This window comes from Malus sylvestris, chromosome 5 (genome assembly GCF_916048215.2).
Source record: "Malus sylvestris chromosome 5, drMalSylv7.2, whole genome shotgun sequence".
NCBI lineage: Eukaryota > Viridiplantae > Streptophyta > Magnoliopsida > Rosales > Rosaceae > Malus > Malus sylvestris.
The window spans coordinates 29,827,084-29,853,133 of NC_062264.1; the positions used below are offsets into that span (position 1 = coordinate 29,827,084).

General features: G+C 36.8%; 5 protein-coding genes across 5 annotated transcripts; 2 read left to right on the forward strand and 3 right to left on the reverse strand.

Moving 5' to 3' along the window:
• Positions 1 to 4,583: 4,583 nt before the first annotated feature.
• LOC126620947 (uncharacterized) lies at positions 4,584 to 6,600 on the forward strand. Its single transcript, XM_050289280.1, has 4 exons — positions 4,584 to 5,013; positions 5,130 to 5,315; positions 5,558 to 5,662; positions 6,179 to 6,600. Exons 1-4 carry the CDS (start codon positions 4,713 to 4,715, stop codon positions 6,226 to 6,228), a joined length of 642 nt encoding a protein of 213 aa, XP_050145237.1. The 5' UTR covers positions 4,584 to 4,712; the 3' UTR covers positions 6,229 to 6,600.
• Positions 6,601 to 7,077: 477 nt separating this feature from the next.
• On the reverse strand, positions 7,078 to 9,324 carry LOC126620611 (xyloglucan endotransglucosylase/hydrolase protein 2-like). Its single transcript, XM_050288815.1, has 3 exons — positions 9,126 to 9,324; positions 7,473 to 7,576; positions 7,078 to 7,345 (listed from the first exon to the last, which is right to left on the reverse strand). Exons 1-3 carry the CDS (start codon positions 9,295 to 9,297, stop codon positions 7,145 to 7,147), a joined length of 477 nt encoding a protein of 158 aa, XP_050144772.1. The 5' UTR covers positions 9,298 to 9,324; the 3' UTR covers positions 7,078 to 7,144.
• A 7,437-nt stretch (positions 9,325 to 16,761) lies between these two features.
• On the reverse strand, positions 16,762 to 18,450 carry LOC126624748 (xyloglucan endotransglucosylase/hydrolase protein 2-like). The gene is made up of 4 exons (XM_050293849.1): positions 18,253 to 18,450; positions 17,705 to 17,808; positions 17,380 to 17,579; positions 16,762 to 17,257 (listed from the first exon to the last, which is right to left on the reverse strand). Exons 1-4 carry the CDS (start codon positions 18,419 to 18,421, stop codon positions 16,843 to 16,845), a joined length of 888 nt encoding a protein of 295 aa, XP_050149806.1. The 5' UTR covers positions 18,422 to 18,450; the 3' UTR covers positions 16,762 to 16,842.
• A 1,365-nt stretch (positions 18,451 to 19,815) lies between these two features.
• LOC126622756 (putative xyloglucan endotransglucosylase/hydrolase protein 1) lies at positions 19,816 to 22,775 on the reverse strand. Its single transcript, XM_050291486.1, has 6 exons — positions 22,760 to 22,775; positions 21,858 to 22,022; positions 21,614 to 21,714; positions 21,201 to 21,401; positions 20,732 to 20,930; positions 19,816 to 19,979 (listed from the first exon to the last, which is right to left on the reverse strand). The coding sequence occupies exons 1-6, from the start codon at positions 22,773 to 22,775 to the stop codon at positions 19,816 to 19,818; spliced, it is 846 nt and encodes a 281-aa protein (XP_050147443.1).
• A 2,279-nt stretch (positions 22,776 to 25,054) lies between these two features.
• On the forward strand, positions 25,055 to 25,996 carry LOC126624725 (small ubiquitin-related modifier 1-like). The gene is made up of 3 exons (XM_050293827.1): positions 25,055 to 25,251; positions 25,519 to 25,668; positions 25,765 to 25,996. Exons 1-3 carry the CDS (start codon positions 25,147 to 25,149, stop codon positions 25,819 to 25,821), a joined length of 312 nt encoding a protein of 103 aa, XP_050149784.1. The 5' UTR covers positions 25,055 to 25,146; the 3' UTR covers positions 25,822 to 25,996.
• Positions 25,997 to 26,050: the final 54 nt, after the last annotated feature.

Consider the following 26,050-nt stretch of genomic DNA (forward strand, 5'->3'; position numbering starts at 1 on the left):
TTATGACGATAGTTTTTATTTTCAATTTGTGTATGGCACTATTCAATACTTGGTATGGTAGATTCTATTAGCAACACTAGTTGGACAATGGAGTCCTGCAAATTGGTGTTTGGATGTTTGATTTCTTTTCGTTATGGGAAACTGTGTACTTATGTTTTTGTCAACTTGTGTTTGGACAAGTTGGTATGTTTGCACCCTTAGGAAATTACTACTTGCTTAACGAGACAACAATGTGTTGTCGATATCGCGGGCGGCCGACTGTAATATCGATGACATATTCGTTGGGTTCGTTAAGCAAGTGGGCAGGTAGACCCGTCTATGATAGTGGTTACTGTTTAGTTATTGTTGGGGCTCGACCCAAAGACACACATCTGTTCTCAGAGTACGTGACGTTTCAAACGCTTAGGCGAGACCCACTTTCATTTTCGATTTTAATTTTCAATACAAGGATTTTAACTTACTTATTATAGTTATATTTTGTATTTTTGATGCTACAAATGTTCAATTGAATCTTTTCTAGTTTCAGTTTTAAGTTCAATACCAGTTTTCGACCTATATGTTAATACATATATATTTTGACGTTGTCGTATTTTACATACATACTTTTGACTTTACATTATTATGTATTTTCGACCGTGTATCTTTATAAAATATGCTTCTACTTTTACATTGATGGGGGAAGAAGGTATGAGCTTGGAGGCATGAAAGAGGATCATTGCAACCCGATCATGACGGTGTGGCATATTCTTTTTTATGCAACCGCCCTAACTTGATTTCTTCGCTACACATATATATTTTTTTCCTCTTCCTATCTTCGAGTTTTGTTTGGCAAGCTATTTCAAATTTCGGGATGAAAGTTTATTTAACGGGGGTAGATTGTGATAACCCGTCCTGATTAATTTTATAGGTTTTGGAACGAAGTGGTACTTTTGATATTTTTAGTGGGGTTGAAAGATGTTGTGATGGGAATTTTTTTTGGGCTTTAAATGGTGTGCCCAAGGAAGGCCCACCATTGATTTTTGTCCTCCGATCACCCTTATCCTTCGCCTGCCATGTGGCATTCTTCTTTTCTCTCTCACTCTCAGATCCCTCTCTCTCACAGCTCATTTTTTTCTCTTCCTCTCAAACTCCCCCGAGCCTTCTCCCTCGGACCTCTCACTCTCACTCTCTCTGACAAGCCTTTCGAACCACCACACACACTTCGCAGCTCCTGCAAACACCACGAACCACCACCATCCTCCAGCTTCTTTCCTGCATCTTTGAAACTCGATGAAGACGAAAGAATCATCGAGCTTCGGTATGATAGAGGACTCCGGCGTGATTCCTCAATTTTTCGATTAGGGTGAGCTTTGGAATACTTTAAACTTATCCATTTTTGTTCTTGGGGTTTAATTCTAACCTAGATTATGGGTTTTTGGAACAATAAGATAGCATAGAGATGCCTTGAAAGCTTTTCTAGTTTTCAGCGAGAACCTGGCGAATTTCGAGTCACTTTCCGACCAACTCCGACCACTACATGCCTTGGAATTGGTATGAATCGAATCCTTGTCTCCCTAGCTTCATTTTGGTATATAGCATGCTAGGGCTAGTTGTGAAATGGAGCTCGACAGCTCCCCGGCCGATTTTCGACTTTCTTCTTCTTTAGGTCCGGTGACCCACGAACCTAGGCCCAATTAAGTAACCCAGCCTAAACTTTGGGCCATGTGAACTCGACCCAAACCCATTGGCCCAATCCCTCTATCCACCAGCCTAGGCCCAAAACCCAAAACCCAAAACCATTAACCTATTACCTAGCCCAATTTACTAAACCAGGCCCAACCCAAGAACCGGGCCCAAGTCCTTAACCTATTAGTCCCAACCTAGAAACCCAAAACCCTAACCAGATCCAACCCAACTCGTTGACCCGACTCAAACCCACATTGACCGACCCGTTGACTGTTGACTTCCAATTAACACTAACCGTTAACCGGTCAATGTTGACATTTTGTTAACTTTTTTTCGGATTTCAGTCAGGACACCTTCTAGGCTAATTTCGACGTCCTAGATTCGTTTTTGACGTCTGTTTTCTGAAATGTAATAAATATGTTAGAGTTTTATTAATTGGACCATATATGTGCTTAAGTGCACTTATTGTGACATTTCCATCCATCCTTGTTTGCACGGATCTTCGCCAACGGTGTAAGGTGAGTGAACCCTTTCTAAATTGCACATTTTACTATTAGAAATGCATACATGAAAAGCATGATTTAATGGTTACGTTTTACAAAACGTTTATGAGTAAATTAGATTTTATTTTTTATGAGATATTCATGCTTTATCGACTTTACGTTCATTGTGGTATATATGATTGATGACTATATACCTACTTACGAATGTGGTTTTACCATATGACGTTTTAGCTACTAAGCTCCGATCTAATATATATTAGAAATTTAAGTTAATGTTTAATGTTTTTATGTACTTACTTAGCGGTTATTCATACGATCTGCCTATGGATGAATGATACTTATATGCCTTCGGGTGGGTGTTGTGGGAGCCTATGGGCAATTGATACTTGCTTTTGGGTGGGTGCTGTGGGTGCCTACGGACGATTGATATTTATATTGGCTACAGTCGGGCGTTGGTAAGAGCCTACGGACGAGAGATGTTTATATTGGCTACGGCCGGGCGTTGGTAGGAGCCTACGGGTAAGAGATATTTATATTGGCTACAGCCAGGCGTTGGTTGGTGCCTACGAGCGGAAGATATTTATATTGGCTACGGTTGAGCGTTTGGTTGGTGCCTACAGGCGACTGGCTACGGCCGGGCGTTTGGTTGGTGCCTACAGGCGATTGATATTTATATTGGCTTCGATCAGGTGATGTAAGGGCCTACGGGTCGAAAGATACTTATATTGGCTTCAACCGGGAGATGTAGTGCCTACAGGCAAATGGTACTGTTTACGGGCGAATGATCTGTCTACAGGCGCGTGATGTAGAACCTTCAGATGAATGAAGAAGTGTTCTATATGCCTTCGGGCGAATGAAATATTATATATATGTTTATACCTTATATATATACCACTACTAAACAACATATATGATATATGTTTTATGAAAGGTTTTATAACATGCTAGGGTTTTCGAAAAACCTACTACTTATTATGCTATATGAGTTTTCATAAATTTTGGGGGTTAGTACGTTAAAGATTAACTGTTTTATCACTACTTATATATCAACTTGGTCCACTCATGTTTTGTTTTGCGCCCTCTCAGGACTTAGAATTAAGGCGTACAATCCCCGCGTCAAGGCACTCCCGCATCGGCATCTTCGAGTCCTCTCGGTGTAGGACCCATCCTTTTGTTCATTCAATTTTTATATTATTTCCCTTCTAGTGTTTCGATTTAGTTGTATGCTCTGAACACGTTCCTCAATTGCATAAGCATTGTATTTTAAATTTATAAGTTTTATTTGTGTTCATTACTTCGTATGCATGTTAGTATGGCTTCGTCACCTTCGAGTGTCGGCCAGTACGTGCCTACCTAGGATATTTGGTGGAAATCGGGGTTGGGCGTGTCAATTAGAGCCTACCAAGTTGTGGCATCATGCCCAAAGCGTGATCCTTAGCACCTAAGACCTAAAACTTCAAAAATAAGGAATATTGTTCCCGAACCTAACTCTGCAAAATCTACTTTTCTTGTAATAAAAGAAATAATTGGTTAAGCACATGTTCGTGCCTTTACCAATGTCGTTGAGGAGTACCATTCTCGTACTCAATATGTGAGACTAATTTTGCTCCACCAAACATCATTGGAAGTGCAGAATTTTGACATGAATGGCCATGTTGACCAAATCCACCTTAGTTCGTGAACATTTTTCTATGTTTTTGGATTCAAGTTTGGTGTTTGTTTTAGCTATAGTTAATCTTATCGATATTGTCCTCGAATATGAGTTAATTGAATCATGTTTTTTTTAATACATGTGACCAAATTCAATTAAACATGTGATTAGGTATGAATGTGAGAAAGATAGTTGTCTGGATGAATGAGATACTACGCACACAAACTTTATACCTAAATCACACATCTGGCAATAATTTCAGGTCTATCCAACCTAATTAAGAGCATTGGCACACTTCTCGTTGTATGAATGGTACTAAATTACTATTTATGAGACCTTATATTCACCCCGTATCGGAAGAACGCCGTTGATTTTTAAGGATATTTGAGATAACGTTGATCATAAATGAAACCACAGATGGAAAATAGAATGGAATATATTTGCACCACCTCCAAAATACAAAGCCCGAAGCCATATTTTTTGGGCCAATGGGTTGCCTCCCAACTGGGATGTGCCACATGTGGCAGACCTAAAGTCTGGTGATTCGAGCAATTTACTTGCTTTGGAATAAATGCATAAAAAAATTAGCGTTTGCTTATTGTTTCCTTCAAGTAAACGAAATTGTTAGTAACATTCCAAAAATATTATTTAGCACTCCAAACTTTCTATAATTAGAAAGAAAATACACTTAAGCGGACTGTAGAAAGAAAATTTAGACCCCGACCCGCTCTAATAAAGAAAGAAACTTTAGATTTGCCAAAAAAAAAAAGAAACTTTAGACACTTCCGGAAACCTCCAACGCTGTGAGTAACTTCTAACACTTTCTCCGACTGACAAAACTCTCTAAGAACTAGAGAAAATAAGAAAGGGAAGCAACTAATTGTTAGAGAGAGATGTCAGAAAACAGAGTCAGGACGATAAAGCTGCGCTGCCCATCGGCTGCGAAAACGGCGTCATTCGCTGCACAGGAGGAGCAGAAGCTGGACCTGGGCTCCATAGCCAGAGCATTCGGGGTGGACCCACAAACGCTGAAGCTCAACGGACACTTCATCGGCAGAGGCTCCGACCTCATCGCTTCCTCGGTCACCTGGAAGTCCCTCCTCTCTTTCTTCTTCACCAAACGACTCCCCACGGGGGAAGACGACGCCAACCCCATCGTCGTCGACGGCAAGCTCTGTAGAGCTGGCACCAAGAGTGAGTAAATACTACTAAACCACTGCTTGTTTATGCGTTTTGGGCAAATGGGTCGGGTCGGATTCGATTGTTTCTTCTTTAGGATTGAAAAAGATTGAATCTTTTTGGTTTTGCAGGAGTTGGGTGTGACGTTGTTGATGATAGCAGAGGAAGAGAGGCAGAGTTGGAAGATGGGGAATTTTTGGGGATGAAGAGTAAAAAGATGAGGACGACTAGCAATGTTGGAATTTGCTCCAAGAGGAAGCAATTGTTGGAGGATGTGAAGTTGCTCAAAAAGTTGAAAATTAGTGAAACCAACCCAGGTATTTGTTAGCGATAGATAAGCACTTTGTAATCTGGATCAAGTTTTAATTTGTTTTCGGAAAGCTTGCGTATTGATACTCTGTTACTGCATATCATGACAGTTAACAATATTGACATTATTGAGATGATATCGATACAAAGAGAGAATATTTCCGAATTTTTTTGGAGTGGTTTTTGGTTCATCTTTATGTTATTTAACTGGCTTTGTTAACCATTCAACCAACTTGATGGATATTTTCAGATATTCAAGGAAGCAGTAATGGACTGTGCAAGAGCATCGCGAGCAACCACTTCAGTTGCAGTTATATGAGTGGGAGTATGAAGAGGATGACAGAAGATGAGGCAGGTGTGGCTTCTCCTTGCAAAAAAATTAGATGAGGTTCTCATGTTTGTTTGTTCTTAGTTTCCATCTATCTGGTGTCTCGTTCTCGTGCGCTACCCGTGATCATTCAGCCCAGTTGGGGTTCTTACTATAGTAGTAACCTATCTCATATTGGGGAGAATCCTCGATCACTCTAGAAATTTCACAAGCGAAGAAAACTCGTAGCGTAGAAAAGAAAGGACAAATTGTTTTGATTCGAGGCGGATCCCTTTTGTGTTCCCTATTTTCCTTTGTTATTCTGGGCCAGATACACTTGATATTACCTGTAAGCGTTTGATATTACTTGTAAATGATGAGAATATAATGCAAGAATAAGTCATATATTGGTTTCATTCACTCAGCCTAAAGTAAAAATAAAACGGATGCGAAAATCAAACATAAAATTCATACTCTAGGTTGAAACTTTCATTAGCCTTCAAATTGAGTTAAAAGATATCAAACATCTATAGACATGGTGGATGAAATATCTTATGAAACCAGGGTTACCACACTTGCTTCGGGGTTTCACGGTCTCTGCAGCGGTGGTGTAGATGTAAGCGATCACTGATTCTCCGGCCAAGCTTCATCAGGTTGGTACGGAAAACTGACTCAGAATGAAGATGTTACCATTCCAACTGCAAGCAAACATCAGAAGCTGTTAATTGAGTAACAAGCACAAAGACAGATTCCTGAGCACTAGATATTTCACTTTCTTTCTGCAAATGATCCAGTTGAGCAACTGGTCTCCAAGCTGAAGGTGACGTGGTAAGCACACATCTTCCACTGATCTTCCTCCTGAAAATTTGAATTCAAGGACCAGCTTGTATGTAATTTTGTTTCATGGGAATAAGTCGTAACAGTTCTCTAACTATCGGGTTCTACAACAACTATAAGTGTTTGCTGAAGAGAAATTCCTGAGCCTACCCCCTCTGATTCAAATTCACCAGCCCAAGCGCAAACGCTGTGAATGATAAAATTCTTTGTACATAGATGGTCTATCCGTTAATGCAGAAAGCCAGCTTTATCTCTACACAGGAGCTTGAACCAGAAAGTTAGCTTCTCGGTAAACAGCCTTGCGGGGCAATGTACCATACCTCAAACTGTTAGCTTCTCGGTAAACAGTCCTCAAACTTCTTGGAATCGTCTACGACATATTTTGGCCCTGAATCGTCTCCGAAATTCTTTGTACATACGACATGTAGTTGTGATAATTAGTAGTGGGGTAAAAGAAAGAATAATGCTATAATAGAGATAGCATAAACATCGGGGTAACATAAACAATACTGCATGTGAAACCACATATATTAGACACAGCAAATATGCTAGTTTTCTGTGTCAAAACAGCATTACTCGAATAACTAGATCTGTGAATTAAAATCACGAATTTAGATTAGTTATGTGTAGTCTGACAAATGCAAATAACATTTGATGATTGCGAGGCTAGCTAAGACATGGAGGATGTGATTCTTACACAATTTGATGGTGGTTCCAAAGAATTTGGTAGTCATGATACTCAGTAGTGGGGTCAAACCAAAATGTCATGGTTTCCTCTCTACCGCCCTGACCATCTATAAAAACATTTGTCAGCAAGAATTTTCCCCCCCCTGGTTTGCTTCCCAAAAGCTCAAAGTCCAGCTCATCTTGATGAGGTTCATCGCCTGAAGTTAGCTGCATATACATATATATAATTATTAATGCACATTACCAATGAATATTTTGCCTCGATCGGCCATATTTTGGGACAATAATATTAATTCATGAAGAAAAAAAAGAGAATGGATGGAATAATATTCACATAAAAAGTTGTGCAAACATCAGCAGTATTCCAGGCTTCTGGTAATCTAATCCTCATGTGAAAGAACCCAGAACCATAGCTTAGCTTGGATATAAACCCTGCGCCTGAAATGTGCAATGTACTTAATAAATCAAATATTTATCTATTTAATTTAAGATAAATAAAGGAAAGAGAGAGATAAATAATTATCCTTATTTATGGTTACCCTCGATCTATAAAAGTCTTCAAGAGAGTAAAATCTCACATGTTCAACTTTGTTTTTCTTAATTTCTTGATTAAGGTGGGTATGATGGACCTACTACAGTAGTCAAGAATCAATCAAAATAACTGGCTTTGTGGTTTCTTTCTCATAACATGCAATTGATACTAAATGTTAAAGTTGACACAGTAAACACATAAAGTTAATTTATCAGTCTTAATTTACTTCATATTTAACCATACTTTGGTGAAGAAATGAAAAGAAATCAACAAAAACAGCTCATGAAAAGGAAACAAAAGTATTTGTTGGTGATTAATCATGCATGGGGAGAGATTTTCATTAGTCGAAGAAAATATGGAAATGATAATGAGAGATATATTATTGGCACTTTGTAATTAAGGTCATTATACACTTCTTCATTTATCCCTTGTGTTTTTAACAAAATTAGTTCCTGATGACTTTTTTTGCATTGCCAATAACGTCGCCCTTGATAATAATCCGAAGTAATTCCTTGAAATGCTGGAGTTCTATCTCTCTTGATTCAAAGAGGAAAAATGAGCATGATATATACCATTACCATGTGAGCGTTTATAGTTTATATCGAAAGCTAATGTCATGGCTGGTTACACTCTTGCAAGTATCCGAGCAACATGTAGAAGAAACGCACAGAAACGCATCAATAAAAACAGCCATTTTTAGAAGGGAAAAAAAAAACCGAAACTACTACTAATCAGTGTTTTCAAATTTTTATTTTTATTTTTGACAAACGATAGATAATCTACCTTAAATTATATGACTGTGGAAAGGAGAAAGAGTTTGAATCTGAGACACAATGGATTGAAGAGGAAAACCTTATCCACTACTTACATCAGCGTTTACACGTTTGGCAATGGATAGATAATCTACATTTAAATCACATAATGATGGTGAGGAGCATGGTCAAGGTATGTAACCCTAGCCTTTGCCCCAAGCCCATATATGTACTAGATTTATTAAACTCATGAGTTATGATATTTCCGTATTTTTAAAATAAGTTAGGAAAGAACAAAAAATTTCATATGCGCAACACAAACAAAAAATTTCATATGTGCACCTCGCAATTTTTTTTTTCTATCTTTATTTTTTCACTTAATTGTCAAAATTTTGTTTGGTATAAACAATTTTCACCGTTGAGTAAGTGTCAATTTTTTGGGTGTGACAGTCACACACCACTTGATGTTACTAACATATACTATGTCCTCAGTTTCACAGATTGTCATATTCCTCACATGTCATTAATCTATCTGAAAAATATAAATTGTGATCAAGAGATCAAAATTTATGCAAATTAATAACAGAGTTTGAATAATGAATGCATGAAAGAGATCATGGATCGTTAGCATCAAAATTTCAAACTGAGAGGACAAGAAGAGGATGAATAATTGAATATTTAAATTGTGATATATGATGATAACCCGAACTATTATCCAAGGAAAGCTCGACTTCTCTCCCTCGATACAAAGATTTGAAATGATCAAATCCCCAGTTGACTTCATAGTTCTCATCATAGAAAATATTGTCACGTGCAAGCATCCCACCAACAAGTTGGAGAATTAACACAAGGAAACCCAACACTGGAAAATCCATTTTAATCCAAAACCCCTAGTGCCCCTATAGTGGTGGTGGTGCAAGCTATAAAAGCATATATGTCTATTTTTATATGTGTGTGTGTCTCTCTCTCTGCGTGTGTGAGGTTTAAACGTCTTCCTGTAAAAAATCCAAATTAAAGAGAAGCAGAAAGTGTGTGAACCATCATTCTCTCTACCTTACAGCTGATCTGTTTCCCACACGCTATTGACTTCTCCGGATATTCTATCTCCATAACAAACTACATCTCGTATTAATTTATATATAATCAAAAGAGGCCATTCAAAAATTGTAAACGAGTAATATATGTTTATTAATTAGTTCATAAGTTTGTATATATACAAACGATACTAGAGGAGGAGGAAACAAACAAATAACATCGGGTGCACGAGTAAACGCTTTTAATTAATTAAGATGTTATATGCTTCTTGCAAATAAGTTATGTTATTTAGAAGCATCCTGTAATAAATGTAGGTCTCACATAAATTGGTATGTTCCACCTTCGTTGAAGAGTATCAATTTTGTGTATTGTTATTAATGTTGGAGAATAGAGTATCACAATGACAAAATACAATACAACTTATACATGGTATATTTCACCCTAGACCCTACAATCACCGAGGTCTGTTATAATAAACCCTACATCTGACCATTTACATATACACATCATCAATATTTTTCTTGGTGTGCTCCTCTCCCTTCAATGGAAATTCACCATGTGTGGAAGAATCTCCAAATCTAATCAGTACGTTAAAATGATGAACAAAAACCCTGTAACCTTCGTCAAGAGGTTCTGTGCAGCGATTACAGATGTAATCCTTCTTCTTCCCCAATAATGAACAAATTATCTTTGGCTTATAGGATGTGAAGATTCCTCAAACCATAAGCCAATTTCCATCTCTTGTTAAGCCAAAAACAAGGCAAAGATTGGTAGTGAATCTCGTGATGGAGGAGAAATTAATGTAGAAAATGTTAAAAGGGATATTTTCAGTGATTAAACTTAATTGACAGTACACAAGAATATATATAGCCACAAAGGCTCATTACATCAGTACCCTTATCTTCTACACCTAATTACACAAATACCACAATTAACTATTTACTGTTGTAACTAACTTGTGACTGGTTTAGCTTTCTCAATACACCCCCTCAAGTTGAGCTTGGGATCAACTGAGGAAGCTTGGATTTAAGATGCTGAAATCGACTTTTGGAAAAAGATTTTGTGTGAATGTTAGCTAACTGATCCTGACTGCAAACAAAGTTAACCTTGATGAGATTAGCCAAGACCAACTCTCGAATATAATGATAATCGATCTCCACATGTTTGGTTCTGGCATGGAATACCGGATTAAAAGCAAGGGAGATTGCTGAAATATTGTCACACCAGAGGGTAGGAACCTAAGAGAGAGGGAAACCAATGTCACGGAAGATTTTGCATATCCAAGTCAGTTCGGCGGTAGTGTGTGCAAGAGAACGGTATTCTGCTTCCGTTGATGATCGTGTCACAATAGCTTGTTTCTTGGCACTCCAACTGATTAGGTTGGATCCCAAAAAGACATTGTAACAACTAATGGAACGTCTATAAAAAAGACAGCCAGCCCAGTTTGCATCTGAGAACGCGTTAAGATTAGTTGCACCATTTTTGAACCATAGTCCTTCAAACACAGTACCCTTGAGATAACGAAGAACTCGTTTTGCAGCTTGCATGTGTTGGTCTCGAGGAGCATGCATGAACTGACAGATTTGATTCACAGTAAAAGAAATATCGAGACGCGTTCATGTCAAATATTGTAAACCACCTGCAATAGATCGATACTCAGTTGGATTGGACAAAAGAGGACCAGTGTGATCCAATTTATTAGAGCCAAGTGGAGTGCAGCAAGGCTTTGCACCATCCATATTGGTTTTTCTGAGAAGATCTAGTAAATACTTGGTTTGATGAAGGAAGAGACATGTGGATGATCATTGAACCTCTAATCCCAGGAAGTAGTGCAATGGACCCAAATCTTTGACTGGAAAAATAGCACTGAGTTTTTGAATAAATAGATTGCATAAGGAAGAGTCAGGTCCAGTGACTAATATGTCATCGACATATACAATGACCATGACAGGAGTTGTACTGTGAAGAACAAATAAGGAAGCATCTGAGGAAGATTGCTTAAAACTAAGCTGAATAAGAGCTTGAAACAGTTTGTCAAACCAAGCTCAAGGTGCTTGTTTGAGACCATAAAGGGATTTCCGTAATTTGCAGACATGATGTGGCATACTGAGATCAGTGAAACCTAGAGGCTGCTGCATGTATACATCTTCCTTTAAATCACCATGAAGAAAGGCATTACTTATGTCTAATTGATTTAAAAACCAATTGAACTGCACAACAAGTGACAAAATGACTCTAATTGTGACTGGTTTAGCCACAGGACTGAAGGTTTCTTGAAAATCAATTCCTTCTTCCTGATGATACCCTTTTGCAACCAGACGAGCTTTAAATCTCTCGATAGTACCATCAGGTTTCTTCTTTATTCGGAAAACCCACTTGCAACCAACAACATTGTAGGAGGAAGATGGAGGAACAAGTGTCCAAGTTCCTGTTGATTGTAAGGGGTTGAACTCATCTTGCATGGTAGATTTCCGGTGAGCATGTTTAGATGCTTGCAAATATGTATTTGGAACAAAGTCAATACCAGATGGAAGAGGATGTTTGGTAGCTGCATATACTTTGGGCTTGAAGATACCAGCTTTAGAGCGAGTGATCATAGGGTGAGTATTGGTAGGGGGTAAGGAAATAATTGGTGCATTGGAAGAGAGTGATGCAGCATGCGGAGATTCTGTATTGGAATGGGACCTTGAGAATGACCAATGTGTGAACCTAAAGAAGAACAATCAGAATTGGATCTCAAATCTGGAACTGAAGATCCAGAAGGAACACCAATTCTATTACGAACGGAGAACTGCAGATCCATGGGAGCTGAAATAGATTCTGAAGAGATAACTAGACTGGTGGGAGGAGACTGAAAATGATATGTTGCTTCATCAAACTGTACATGTCGAGAAATATAGATACGACTAGTGACTGGGTCAAGGCATCGATAAACCTTGTGTTATAAACTGTATCCCAAAAAAACACAGTTTTTGCTTTTAGCGTCCAACTTGGAATGAGTATAAGGTTTGAGCCACGGGAAACATCTACAACCAAAGACTTTAAGTCGGGAGTAATCTGGTGGCCTGAAAAATAACAATTCCCAAGGAGATTTAGAGAGTCCAGAGATTGGTAATCTGTTAATAAAGTACACAGTTGTGGAGAAAGCTTCCACCTAATAGAGATGTGGAATATTAAAAGCAACAAGTAATGTTCTGGCAGTTTCCACAATGTGTTTGTGCTTTCGTTCAGCACAGCCATTTTGTTCAGGGGTGTGAAGACATGTTAAGTGATGAACAATGCCATAAGTATGAAGAAAAGACTGAAACATAGCACCAATGAATTCACCCTCGGAATCTAAATGCACAACCTTGATTTTATTTCCAAGTAGATTATCCATATATTGTTTGAATACAACGAAAGTAGAATAAGCATCAGATTTAGCCTTTAATGGAAATAACCAACTATATCTACTGTAATCATCTACTAGCAACTAGTAGTACTTAAAACCACTAGGTGAAGTGATGGAGGCAGGACCCCAAAGATCACAGTGTAACAATTGGAGGCTTTGAGTAGTTGTAGAACTAGCAGATCCAAAAGGAAGCTTGTGACTTTTAGCTAAAGCACAATCTGAATAGAAAATATCACTAGTAGTCCTGCCTTGCACCAAGCTTATTGCCTGAAAGAACCTTGCGAAAGATAGAAGGAGATGAATGACCCAACCTTCGATGCCAAATCTGTACAGTAGCTTTGACACTTATGAAAGTCGAGGGTGATGAAGAAGCGGGATGACTAGAGCTTTAAAGAGGATAGAAACCATCTTTAACCTGTCCCCGCAAAAGCGTCTTCCCCAAAACATGATCCTTTACAGTGGATCCATCAGGGTCAAGAGTCAAGGCACAATTATTATCTTTTAAAAATTGGTAGGCGGATAATAAGTTGTGTTTCATAGCAGCTACATGTAATACATTACTCAACTTAAAGGAAGTATGAGATGTATTTAAAGAAGGGGTACTAATATTGTGAATAGACAGACCTTTACCATCTCCTATATAGACTTTGTCTTCACCAGTGTAGGGAGAGACGACTGAGAGATTGGTAATGTCATTTGTGATATGTGATGTGGGGCCAGAGTCTAACAGCTAAGATGGGGATGGTTTGGATGAGTAGTGAGCACAAAGAGCTGCAAGTTTGGCTAGTAGCACCCGTCCAAAAATCTCAGGATTCATCATGTCAAAACAGTCAATGGCTTCATGGCTGGTAGAGCCACAGATTTGACATGTGTTCTTGTGAGTAGATGAAGAGCCTTGGTTGGTAGACCGGGAGCCTGGATAAGATGCATGAGATTGACCTTCACGATAAGTACCAGTTTAGTGTCCACGATTAGTACGAAAATTGTGATTACATCTGGAAACATTGCAATTGTTTCTGCCTTGATTAGAATTGTAACGGAAAGAAGATTGAAAAGGTTGACTATATGCAGCAAAGGCCTGTGGAGAAGGCGTTGGCAGTAAAGGTGCCTGGGATTGAACAGAGAACGCCTGAAAGGGCTCAGTAGCAGCGGTGGACAGAGTTTGCCTGCGACGAGCCATGGAGATCTCTTTTGTCAGCAACAGACCATGCAATTCATCAAGAGAAGTAGAAAACAAACGCAACATGATGGAGTCAATAAAGAACTCGAATTCATCAGGAAAACCGTGAAGTGTTGCAGCAATTAGATCACAATCAGATATAGTTGCGCCAGCAGCATTGAGAGAATCTGAAATTTCCTTGATTTGTTGTAGATATTCCGAGATCGATTAAGAGCCTTTTTGAATTGATTGAAGACGAGAGCGAAGCTGGTGGACATGAGCTTCAGAAACTCCACCAAAACGTTGTTCAAGCTTCTGCCAAAGCTCTCGAGATGTGGAAACACCTACTGTGAAGGGAATGAGATCTTCAGATAAGGTCGAGTTAAGCCAGATCAAGAGATTTTGATCTTTTTCAAACCACTGCTCAAATGCTGGATTCAAGGATCAATCAGGAAGAAGTGGAGCCGGACATGGCTCAGTACCATCGATGAGACCAAGAAGTTTGTACCAGTGCAAAATATGAGCAAATAACGCACGCCATGGGAGATAATTGGTGCGTTTGAGTTTGATTGGCATCATGCTACCACTATTTTGAATCGTAAGAGACATATACGAGTTCTGAGGTAGAGAATTTGCAGAAAAATTAGGGTTTGGTAATAGTGGTGAGTTAATCGGAGACGAAGAGTGAGAGGGGGAAGCCATGATATACAGAAGCAAGATTCGAGATTTGAGAAAAGAGAAATCGATCAGGAAATCGAGCGAGAAATCGATCAAAGATGGAGAGCACAAAATCGATCAAGAAATCGAGCGAGGAATCGATCGAGAAATGAAAGCGGTGAGAAGAAGAAAATCCAGATATCACCGACTCAAAGACGTCATTACCGATCAAGAACAGTGATCAGAATACCAAATCAACGAAGAACTTCAATCAAATTGAACAGAAATCTGAGAAACTGAGCGGAAGAAATGGAGGATCGAGGAATGCCAGGAGGAGGTTGGCGATGAAACCATGTAGAAAATGTTAAAAGGGATATTTTCATTGATTAAACTTAATTGACAGTACACAAGAATATATATAGCCACAAAGGCTCATTACATCAGTACCCTTATCTTCTACACCTAATTACACAAATACCACAATTAACTATTTACTGTTGTAACGAACTTGTGACTGGTTTAGCTCTCTCAATAATTAAGACCACGACAAACTGAGGAAGACGCACCAATGCAAAAACTGACGAAGAAACCCAAACCCTGACGGCAATAGTTAAACGTGGAAATCATTTAGCTTCTAGTAAAAACAAACTAAACATAATTATTGCTGATGTGTTATATTTTAAATCGTTAGATTACTTACCGGTTTGGATGCTGTGAAATACGGTCGAATGCTCAAAGTCTAAATGTAAAGACTCGGTTTTCGTCCAAAAAAAATGTAGAAACTTAAGACTCCATTCAGGTTAGCTTTGAGTAAAGTTTGACGTCCGAAATAATTAAAGAGGACTAAATATTGTTGTTTGTATCAAAACAACCGAATAAGTATAAGCTTGCAAAGCAAGCCAGGGTACGCTCATGCATAGTTTGACCAAATTATGTAGTTATAATTTTTGCCATTTGACGTGTTAAGTGACAAAATAATGCAATCCAAAATGGCCTAATATTGAAATTTAGCGAAACGTCTCACTATGAGAATCTCGTTTCATTTACACTCGGCTAAATCTTGAACCTTCTCGTTGACCGTTCGCTTTCTCAGTAGCAAAAGTGCTTCTCTTTGCCCCTTAAGCAGAAGGACAAGAAAGAGATATTTGGTTTTATTGTTCTCTGACATCTGCGCTCGTCAAGCCAACTTTGCATTTTGAGAGGTGAAACAGCGGTTGAAAGTAGACATTTCAAAGTGGCAGCATCAAAGATATATTTATATATACATCGTCACTATTATTCTGGACTGCATTCCGATAAGTGGCCTGCTTGAAAGAAAGGGTGTATATATGTATCTTTTAACAATATTATTTTGTTACTCAATAGCAAGAACAATCTTGTACAAGTTTTTATCGAAGTTTTTGGACGTTGCATAATAGGGTTTTCGTACAAAAAAAGGTTCTGACGTCACAACTTATTGCGGTTTGGCTGTCCTACTGTTGTAATTAGGCAATAAAGGTTACTAAACCCACATTAACAACTGAACCATTTTACTTAGCATTCCTTAAAGTCTCATTTCTGAGACAAATAAATAGAGAAATATATTCGTAATCATAAAAGGCATAGTAATCCTTACACCATATCTGAACAAAAAGCCTAATCCTTCCTTAGTTAACTAGTTTGTGTTCTGTTCAAAAGAAAAAGAAAAAAAAAAACCTAGTTTGTGCATGTTTGTCTTAAACTCTTTTGACAAACGATATGGATAGTTACAAAGATACTTAATTATCCCGTTGATCATTTGTAAAAAATAAATAAATAAATAAAAACAATAGAAGACTAATTAAAAAACTGATAAAAGACGGCTTTTTGTTTCAACAACTTTTTGTTTCAACAAAAAACTGGCTGTCTGTAATTCATGTTCAGCAGATGAATGTACTTTGTTATTCAAGTCATCAAATTGCAATGGCATAGCTGCCTAAGTATGATAAAAGTAATTAATTAGTCAATTAATCATGCATCACATACATATAAAAATTTCCCAAATTTCTAACCATCCTATTTAATAAGTAAAAAGCATGTTCTTCAGAAAATACCAATAAATTTCATCTGAGATAGCTACAGCACCAATTGGTACTTTATTACAAGTATTATTTCTCCCTTTATTCTTTTGGTAAATTGTTTCCCTTGTTTATTTGTATTCTAATATTTCTGACCATTATGTAGCCGACCATTTTTCTGAATAACGCACTCTCGGGGAAGCCCGGAAGGGTACTTAGCCTTGTCATCACAGTAGTCGTAGTTCATGTATTTCTTTCTCACATTCTCATATGCCTTCTGTTGGGTAGAATTTAGGTTCCAATACTCCATGTTGTTCCACCAATGATTGGAGCTATAACATTCTTCAACATCGGAGTTCTGTGCTGAGCACCCACTTATGTCAAATCCTTGGCAGTGAGCTACAAATGGTGCGTAAGTCCAATTTATCTTATGCCCGAAAGTTGCCCAATCTGCAGTCCACAAGGCTGCTTCGATTCGCATTGGCTGCGTCGGGTACGGAACTCCATAGTTTGTGTAATTTTTGAAAACCCTAATTGGGGTGTCATCGATGAAAAATCTGCAAATAAAGAAGAGACTGTAAATTTGGACCTCACGTTTACATGATCGATAAGTAAAGAATAGTCTAACAAGAGAACGATATATTTCATGGTATTGGAGAGATGGGAGATTGATTCTTACACAACTTGATGAGGGTTCCAAATAATTTTGTAATCGTGGAAATTTCCTGCTGGGTCAAACCATAGGTTAATCCTTTGCTCTCTGTCCCCCACACCATTTACAAACACATTTGTTTGCAATGTGATTTGCTGGCCTTCTATGTTACCCAAGAACTCAAAGTCCAGTTCATCATGCTGACTAGCACTAGCCTTTGACATTAGCTGCATATGTGTATGATGTATATTAATTTAAGAAAATTAGATTCCATGGCAACATGAGGATACATCACAAAAAGGAAAACAAATCTATATTATAATAAAGAGAATTATGGAAAAATATATCTCACATAAAAACTTGTGACAACTCCTGCAGTATTATTATTCCCTGGTATCTTCATCCTCATATGGAAGAACCCAGAACTGTAGTTTAGGTACGAAGCAAATTTACACCCTGCAATGACCAAGTAGCTATTCAAATATTAGAACAGAGGAAAGAGTTCATAAAGCCAAACGTAATTAATCGAAAACACTAATTGCTTTTTTCTTTTCTTTTTTGTTACTAGCTCTTTTATATAAATGTTTTTTTATAGCATGAAAGACTCACAAGTAAGAAGACTTACAAAATCCTTAGTCATCTCACATGTGTTCTAATTTCCTAGAGGTACATTCCATAACATCTAGGGTTTGTTGGACATGTTTTTCAAAAAATCATGCAAAATAGAGACCAAATTATGTCACACAAGGTCGATATATATACCTATAGGGCACATGCCATTTACTTGATAGAAAGAAACGTGATAATCATCATAACTATCAAAATGAAAATATTAAAAGATAGTTAATCATGAAATATCATTCGCATATCTAACAAAAATAAGAAGATGAAGATGATAACCGGAACGATTATCCAACGTAAGCTGGAGTTCTCTCCCTTGATTCAGAGACAAGATGTGATCATTTCCCCATATGAACTCATATTTTTTATCGAAAGCAATGTCATCATTTTCAGCTGCAAATATCTCACCAAGTAGAAGAAAAAACACAGAGATCACTGAAAAAGCCATTAGTTATAAGCTAAACGTGTAGAGGGAGATTGCTATCAGGTTTTAGGTTGTTCTGGTGCCTGTGTGGTTATGGTGGTGCAAGCAATATATATAGATGATGATTTAAGCCGTTGAAGGTTTTCCTAACAACACAAAAAATCCAAAAACGAGTGTGAGTCATATATCATGATCGAGAGTCTTCACCAACTTTGTTACTTGTTACTTGCATGCTTTTGACTTCACCTATTGGTGTTGCTTGGATAAAAGGCCATGGCCCCGCTTCTCATTTCAACTTTTGAAGAGATCTTTCAGTGTGCCTTTGATAGCTAAGTTAAACGGGAAGAATACCGTGTAGTAGGTGTTGGTTGACTCTCACTGGTATGAACAAAAGGAATGTATAATGTGAAAGGTAGATTTTTTTAGACTGGCGTTGAAAATTACTTTGATCCTTTAAAGCTCTATGTCTAGGTAGAAACCTAAATGAAAGAAAAATGCCAAAAGGTAAAAAGGGGAATATGTTTGAGTAACACAACATATGTAGCAAGCTAGTCATAGAATGGTCATCTCTCATTAATTAGTAAAATGTTAATTTTATCTTTAATACATATTATCTACACTGGAATATGATAGTGGACTAAACTTACAATGAGCAGCCATAATATGTCACATCCCAGACCGGTTCCGTCGTAGCACGATATTGTCTGCTTTGGATCCTGGCCATGCCCTCCCATTTTGTTTCTAGGAACTCACATGAGAACTTCCCAGTGGGTCACCCATTCCCAAAAGGCCTCATGCTATATGAAGGTGGGCATGTACATATAAGGCACATCACCCCATCTCCGTTGGTCGATGTGGGATGTTACAATCCACCCCCTTAGGGGCCCGATGTCCTAGCTGGAACACTCGCACCGCACGACAGAATGGCTCTGATACCATTCTATCACATCCTAGTCTTAACTTCGCCGTAGCACGATATAGTCCGCTTTTGGCCCCCGGCCACGCCCTCACGGTTTTGTTTCTGGAAACTTAGATGATAACTTCCCAGTGGGTCACCCATCCTAGGATTGCTCTCGCCCGAACTCGCTTAACTTTGGAATTCCGATGGAACCCGAAGCCGATGAGTTCCCAAAAAGTCTCGTGCTATATGGAGGTGGGCATGTACATATAAGGCACATCACCTCATCTCCGTTGATGTGGGATGTTACATAATAATTATATGCATTGTGTACCACTTTTGTATTCACATTGGCCGCCGTAAGAATATTGCAAACAAGAATACAAATTTTTCCATAATATTTTAATATTAAATAAGTATCGAATTCGGATTAGATTTTATTGTATTGAATTGAATTAGTAGCTAGTGTTACACAGAAGAATAATATTGAAAATAAAAAGATAGACAATTTACAGCTTAATTATTTCACTTGGCATTCCTTGAATTTTTCTCTTCTGAGAGAACAATAATCATAAAACAGATATTTCTGAGTCACATTCTCATAAGATCTTTGCTGCTCTGCGGTCAGTTCCCAGTAATCTTTGTCGTTCCACCAATAGTTATGGGATTGAGAAGAGCATTTGGCTCCAAATTGGCATCCATTTATATTAAATTTTGGGACACTTTGGATGTGATCCCTAGCTATCAATATTCTTTGATTGAAACTTTGTTAGTTTTTAGTTTTTGATTGAGGTCCCTGACATTAATGTAATAATGTAAGTTACTATATTTTTTTAATTAAAAATTAAAAATTGAAATTTGTAATTGTTTATATTAATGAGATTTTAAATAAAACCCATAATTTATGGTATTAAAAATAATAAAATATAAATTATACTCTCTATTATATTGTGTGTGTGTGTGTATACATATATGTATGGGTACATTACCAAAATTAACAAAAAAAGTTATTGTACGAAAACATGGATACATTCTCAAATCAACGAAAAAGAATGTACCCATATAAATTTAAACATGGATTAAAAAATTTGAATGGATTTTATATTAAAAAAAAGGTACATTTTACATATAACAAATTGATATATTTGAGAATGGGTACATTTAAGATTAAAAAATTGTGAATCTTTATATATATATAACTAATAGGTACAAACTTAATTTAATTTAATTTTTTATTATTTTGAAAATGCTTGAATTGAAAATTAATTAGAAGTTTAATAGAGGTGTGAGTATTAAACCCTAAATTAATTACTAATATTTATATTAAAAAACTATATAATAAACATGTAAATTCATTATCACATTAATGCTAGGGACTTGAATCAAAATTTGAGAACTAATAAGGTCTTAGTTAATGAACAGTAAAAACTAGGGACCGGATACTAATTTTTCCTTAAATTTTTGATAATGTGCTTGGAAAGGTGACTGAGACCAATTTACTTTTCTGCCATGTGATGCCCAAGATTCTCCATTCCATGTGCTTCCTTCCACAAACATCTTCAGTTCAGGGTACCTTGCTCCCAACATTGTATTGTTCTTGAACACTCTAATTGGGATGTTATATCCACAAAACACCTAGCATAAAAGCATGTACGAATTATATCAATAAAACTAATCATACCACATCTCTCACTTATTAACATGCTTCACGAACTATATGTAAATTTCACATCTTTTAAAACGTTGGTCAACAAATTAATTAATCTAGCATGCGCGTTTTAGTATTTACTCTTATTCCGCTATCTATTTTCTGAAAAAGTAAACAAAGAATATACATTAAGATTAAACAATTAAGGAACAATAAAGAAAGCTACAGTCTTTTGTAGTATCTGAGTTTGCTTACACTACTTGGCGATAGTTCCATAGGATTCCATAATTATGAAAATCCTCGGTGGGATCAAACCGAAGATGAAGCCTCTGCTCTCTCTCCCCATTGTCATTTGCAAAAATATTTGTTTGTAAGGTATAATTTGGCCCATCGGTACCCAAGAACTCGAAGTCTAGCTCGTCATGGTTTCCAGGCTTATTATCTGGATGTGAAGTTAACTGCGCATGCCATCCATCAAATCCAAAATCAGTTTTAATAATATTTAATCTTCAAAATAATGCATGCAAGAAGTTAATGCATAGTTTTATGCATGCAACAAATTAAGGAACTTTGATATTAAACCCTAGCTAGGGGGTAGTTGGTGGGCAACTTGCAAAGTTTGTTTGATTTCCAATCACCTTCAAAAAGTAAGGTCATACGATATGCTTACATAAAATGTTGTGACAACTCCTGGAGAATGGCTTGATGGCAATTTCAGCTTCATTTCAAAGAAACCCGAACCATATCCGTTCTTGGAATTAAATCCAGATCCTAGCATGCATTAATATTATACATAAGATTACAATTACCAAACCATGAAAAAGGAGATAATATATTTACCCTAAGTACTGTGAAGAAATTAGATAGAATTAGAACCCGTAGTTTTTTTTTTTTTTTTGGGAAAACATTAGAACCCGTAGTTTGGTCCAAAGAAATCTGAACATCTCTTCCTTGGTTTAGTTTCAAGAAATGATCATTTCCATATCTGACAACGTAGTTTTGGTCAAAACTAACGTCGTCCTCAGCTGCTTCGCCTACATCATGCTTTCTGACAACTAGTACAACTAGTACAACTAGTACTAGCAAAAATAGCAGAGAATGCCAGGTTATCATGAATACTGATCAAGAAAAATGTTGTAATTAAGCAAAGATATTAAAGAAGTAGCTAGCTAGCTAGGGTTCTGTTTCATACAAGCTCTAATGAAAACTCTATATAGTTTTATTTGTAATAAAACAGATTGTTTAAGAGCTTCGATCATGTTTAAGAGCTTCGATAGATATTTGCAATGTGTGGCCTCTAATTTCATAATTATTTTGTTTAAATCAAGCTTTTGAAATGTTTAATTTAGATTGGAGATAAAAATTTCTTGCTCCAGTCGATGTTAATTATGTTTAATTAACATAATATATATATAATTAGGGTTAACTAGAGACACCTAGACCAACCATGTCAAAGAGAGGAGGGAGGCTGCAGGCGATCACACAAAACAGAAGCATCCACAACCACAGGTGGCACTGGCAGGCGTACGTTTTTATATTTGTCGTTTTTAACATATGTGTTTACAAATTTAGCAGCTGTCGAAGTTTTTATATATAAAGATGATGAGGCATATATGCATCATTTGGAGCTTAGAGTCAAACATAATAACATTAAGTTGACAGTAATATATGTAGATCACTTTATTCAACAATTAGATGGTTGGAATTATTATATTATTAGTTCAGGATTCGTTGTGTATCATTACTTCCCACCTATCTAACAAATTTAATCAAGGTTGTCAATGCAAAACTAGAATAGAAGTCCATGGGGTCTTACCGTTGGTACTCCGCATCTTCACAGAGAATTCAATTCCTTACACATATATTACATATATTAATATATATATATATATATATGTAATATATATGTATATATGTGTAATATATATGTATATATGTGTGTGTATGTATATCGCTCAATGATTATTTATTTATAAGAAACCGATAAATTTATATCTTAATCAAACTCAGCTAGTTAAACTAGTTGCACGTCCAAGCTGAAAGGCTATCCACTAATGAGAATTCAAGTGCTGAAAGAAACACACCCCATTTCAGAGTTTGTGAACAAATTTCAAACTTCAAAAGAGAAATTTTATTTAAATCCATTCAACCACTCAACTTAAAATTTTAAATGTTAATTGTCTATTTTACCCTATTGCATAATTACTATTAAATACAAAATGAAATTAATAATAAAACTCAAATTTATCAATAAACCCAAACATTATAATTAAACCCTACGATCATTATTTGTTTATCATACTTTCATTCCGGCTAAAACCCTGATAGCTCTCATAGAGAAAAATAAGTTTTTCTATTGATGGATGGTGATTTTGAAGTTTTGAATCCTCCAACCAAGGTATGACTCAATTTATGATTATTTTTTTTTGTTCGTTTGATTTCAATTCTTTAGAGTTTAGAAGATGAGATTGCAGGAACGCCAGGCTATATGGCTCCGGAGACATTTCTTACTGGAATGGCTAATGTTGAGATGGATGTTTATGCATTTGGTGTTCTTATGCTAGAAGTTGTATGTGGACGAAGGCCTGGTATTCAAAACGAACAGACCAACTACAACAACAGTATAGTATATTGGCGGCGGGATCTTTATAGCAAAGGAATGATCCTTGAAGTTGTTGACTCTAGAATGGATGGATGGAGACATTGACGAGGATGATATGGCATGCGTGCTGATGTTGGGGTTGTCTGTGAATGATGGGTTCACTGGCCTTTTCCCAGTTATGATCTCCAAAAGGACAACCCCATAACTATACACATCGCTTTTCACAATGATTTTTAGCATGCAAGCATATTCTACAAGTAACAATTGAATTATCAACTTTTGAGTTGTGGAAAACCATGCAAAGAAATTAGGCCTAAACACATCAAATTTAGCTTCTAAAAATCAAATGGGTGTAAAAATAAATCCACATATTGAATTGGGGTTTTTGGGGTCTATTAGATATCAAATTTGGGTTTAAAGAGATATTAATAGTTTAGTTAAAAATCAAATGGGTGCGAAGAGTAAATTAGGTGTAGAAATATGTTAGATGGGTTTAAATAAAATTTCCCCTTCAAAAACATGAAAACAAAAGAATGCCCTAATAAAAAGAATATTTCCAATATAAAACAAAAAGAATGGCTTAATAATAAAAAAGAAAGTGAAATACAAAGTGACAGTCCAAAGGAAAAAGTGATTCGGTTTAAAGAAGGGTAGTAATGTGTTGGGAAAAAAAGAAAGAAGGGTAGTAATGTGATAACCTTGGATGTTCAAGTGACAAATTGATAAATAAGAAAAAAGCAAATTTAAGTTGGGTTATGTGTAGCAAAACAATCCAATTAATTAGGGTCGGGCCAAAAGCTAATTAAAAACTTCAGTAATCTCATCCATCAAGATCCTAAATAATCCATCCATATGGTTTAATCTTGTCCAAAAAATACTCTAACAAAAAATTTTTGAGGTGCAAGTTGCCATATCTCCTCATACATTTGCCTGAGACACAATAACATTCTATGTGAACCACACGCCCTAGATTTCAAGCTCACCCAATTTCTCATGGTTCTACTTCCATCCACAATAGGGCTTTGGTCTGACATTAAATGTTTTAGGCGTGCACGGAAGAATTTCTTCAAACCAACCTGCACAATCAAATTGTGGTTGACTTTATACTTAATAGTGGATGAGATTTACAAAGAATTAAATCCAATCAGAACTCCCCAAAACTTCTTTTTAATAGAAAATACACATCACCATAAAGAAGAAAAAATTTTAGTTGTGACGGAAATACAGATGATACATAAACCACGTGTTTTTACATAAAAAGGGAAGAAAAAGCATGAAATTGATTCTTGAATCCAATCCTACTGCAAAAGTCCTACACGTGCGCAATCTCACCCGTCGGATTCCCTCTCAATCGATTTCAGCCGGCAATTCTGATTCACATCACACAGCTTTTTACCTTTTACAGCTACAAACAAAGATTCCGTCTCTCTCTCTCTCTCTCTATCCACTTATGTAGCGTTTATATTACGCTTAGGAACTCCTCTCCTGCTTTTTAAGTTTGAAGCATCAGAGGGCTTTGTGTATGTGTGCCAAAGAGTAATTTAGGGGTGAGAGAGAGAGAGAGAGAGAGAGAGAGAGAGAGAGGGCCACATTGTAGGAAGATGTCAGCAACAGGTGGAGGTGGCAGTGGAAGTGGTGGTGGGGGGGAGGCACAGAAGAAACCCCTGGATCAGTCTGCCCACATTAACCTCAAAGTCAAAGGGCAGGTATACATACAACATACAACATATTCACAAAAGAAATTTACCTATAATGGAATATTATTAAGTCGATATCTCAAGTCAATCACATACTGTCATGCGTTAGTGATTTACTTGGAATATCGTGATGGTTACATGCTGTTATAGGTAAGTTCTTCTCCATATTCACATGTTTGCATGTGAATATTTTCATGATTGTTACTTGTTAGTGATTTTTGAAGATTAATTTGCTAATTTTGATAATAATTCTTCCTAGTTTTGTTAAATTTATAGGATGGTAATGAAGTGTATTTTAGAATTAAACATACGACCCAGCTGAAGAAGCTCATGACTGCCTACTGTGATCGGCAGTCAGTTGACATGAACTCGATTGCCTTCTTGTTCGATGGCCGGAGACTCCGGCCTGAGCAGACTCCAGAGGAGGTTAGATATTGAGCAGTTTCTCAATCTGAACTCAGTATTTGTTTATTTTCAATTGAGTTTGCAGCTCACATTTTCCTTTCTTTTGGTGTTTTTTAGCTCGAGATGGAAGATGGCGATGAGATTGATGCCATGCTGCACCAAACCGGAGGGTGATCATGAAAGCTGTTGAAACCCTTTTTTTTCTTATAACTTTTATATTTTGTAGAAAATTATTAAGTCTTTAAGTTTCTGTTTGTTGGTAATAATTGTGACGGAAGTTGTGATGAGATGAATATTTGAAATAAACGTGTTCTCGAGGGCGAGATCGAGAGCTACTGTGTTAAACAAAGTCTTCAAAATGTTCACAAATGAGGGTTAACGATTGAATATCATGACTCAAAGC

What these genes read in the sequence shown, in the direction of transcription:
- LOC126624748 (XM_050293849.1), bottom strand. Translation starts at nt 18,421, where the DNA reads ATGGCTTTTTCAGTGATCTCTGTGTTTTTTCTTCTACTTGGTGAGATA. An exon ending in TACGTTGGATAATCGTTCCG is followed by an intron (nt 17,809 to 18,252) that starts GTTATCATCTTC and finishes TGGTCATTGCAG; the next exon opens with GGTGTAAATTTGCTTCGTAC. An exon ending in GAGTTGTCACAAGTTTTTAT is followed by an intron (nt 17,580 to 17,704) that starts GTGAGATATATT and finishes ACACATATGCAG; the next exon opens with CTAATGTCAAAGGCTAGTGC.
- LOC126620947 (XM_050289280.1), top strand. Translation starts at nt 4,713, where the DNA reads ATGTCAGAAAACAGAGTCAGGACGATAAAGCTGCGCTGCCCATCGGCT. An exon ending in CTGTAGAGCTGGCACCAAGA is followed by an intron (nt 5,014 to 5,129) that starts GTGAGTAAATAC and finishes TTGGTTTTGCAG; the next exon opens with GAGTTGGGTGTGACGTTGTT. An exon ending in GATGACAGAAGATGAGGCAG is followed by an intron (nt 5,663 to 6,178) that starts GTGTGGCTTCTC and finishes TTATGAAACCAG; the next exon opens with GGTTACCACACTTGCTTCGG.
- LOC126624725 (XM_050293827.1), top strand. Translation starts at nt 25,147, where the DNA reads ATGTCAGCAACAGGTGGAGGTGGCAGTGGAAGTGGTGGTGGGGGGGAG. An exon ending in ACCTCAAAGTCAAAGGGCAG is followed by an intron (nt 25,252 to 25,518) that starts GTATACATACAA and finishes TTAAATTTATAG; the next exon opens with GATGGTAATGAAGTGTATTT. An exon ending in CTGAGCAGACTCCAGAGGAG is followed by an intron (nt 25,669 to 25,764) that starts GTTAGATATTGA and finishes GGTGTTTTTTAG; the next exon opens with CTCGAGATGGAAGATGGCGA.
- LOC126620611 (XM_050288815.1), bottom strand. Translation starts at nt 9,297, where the DNA reads ATGGATTTTCCAGTGTTGGGTTTCCTTGTGTTAATTCTCCAACTTGTT. An exon ending in TTCCTTGGATAATAGTTCGG is followed by an intron (nt 7,577 to 9,125) that starts GTTATCATCATA and finishes TGCACATTTCAG; the next exon opens with GCGCAGGGTTTATATCCAAG. An exon ending in ATGTTTGCACAACTTTTTAT is followed by an intron (nt 7,346 to 7,472) that starts GTGAATATTATT and finishes ATGTATATGCAG; the next exon opens with CTAACTTCAGGCGATGAACC.
- LOC126622756 (XM_050291486.1), bottom strand. An exon ending in GAGTTGTCACAACATTTTAT is followed by an intron (nt 21,402 to 21,613) that starts GTAAGCATATCG and finishes TGGCATGCGCAG; the next exon opens with TTAACTTCACATCCAGATAA. An exon ending in TAAGGAAAAATTAGTATCCG is followed by an intron (nt 19,980 to 20,731) that starts GTCCCTAGTTTT and finishes GCCAATTTGGAG; the next exon opens with CCAAATGCTCTTCTCAATCC.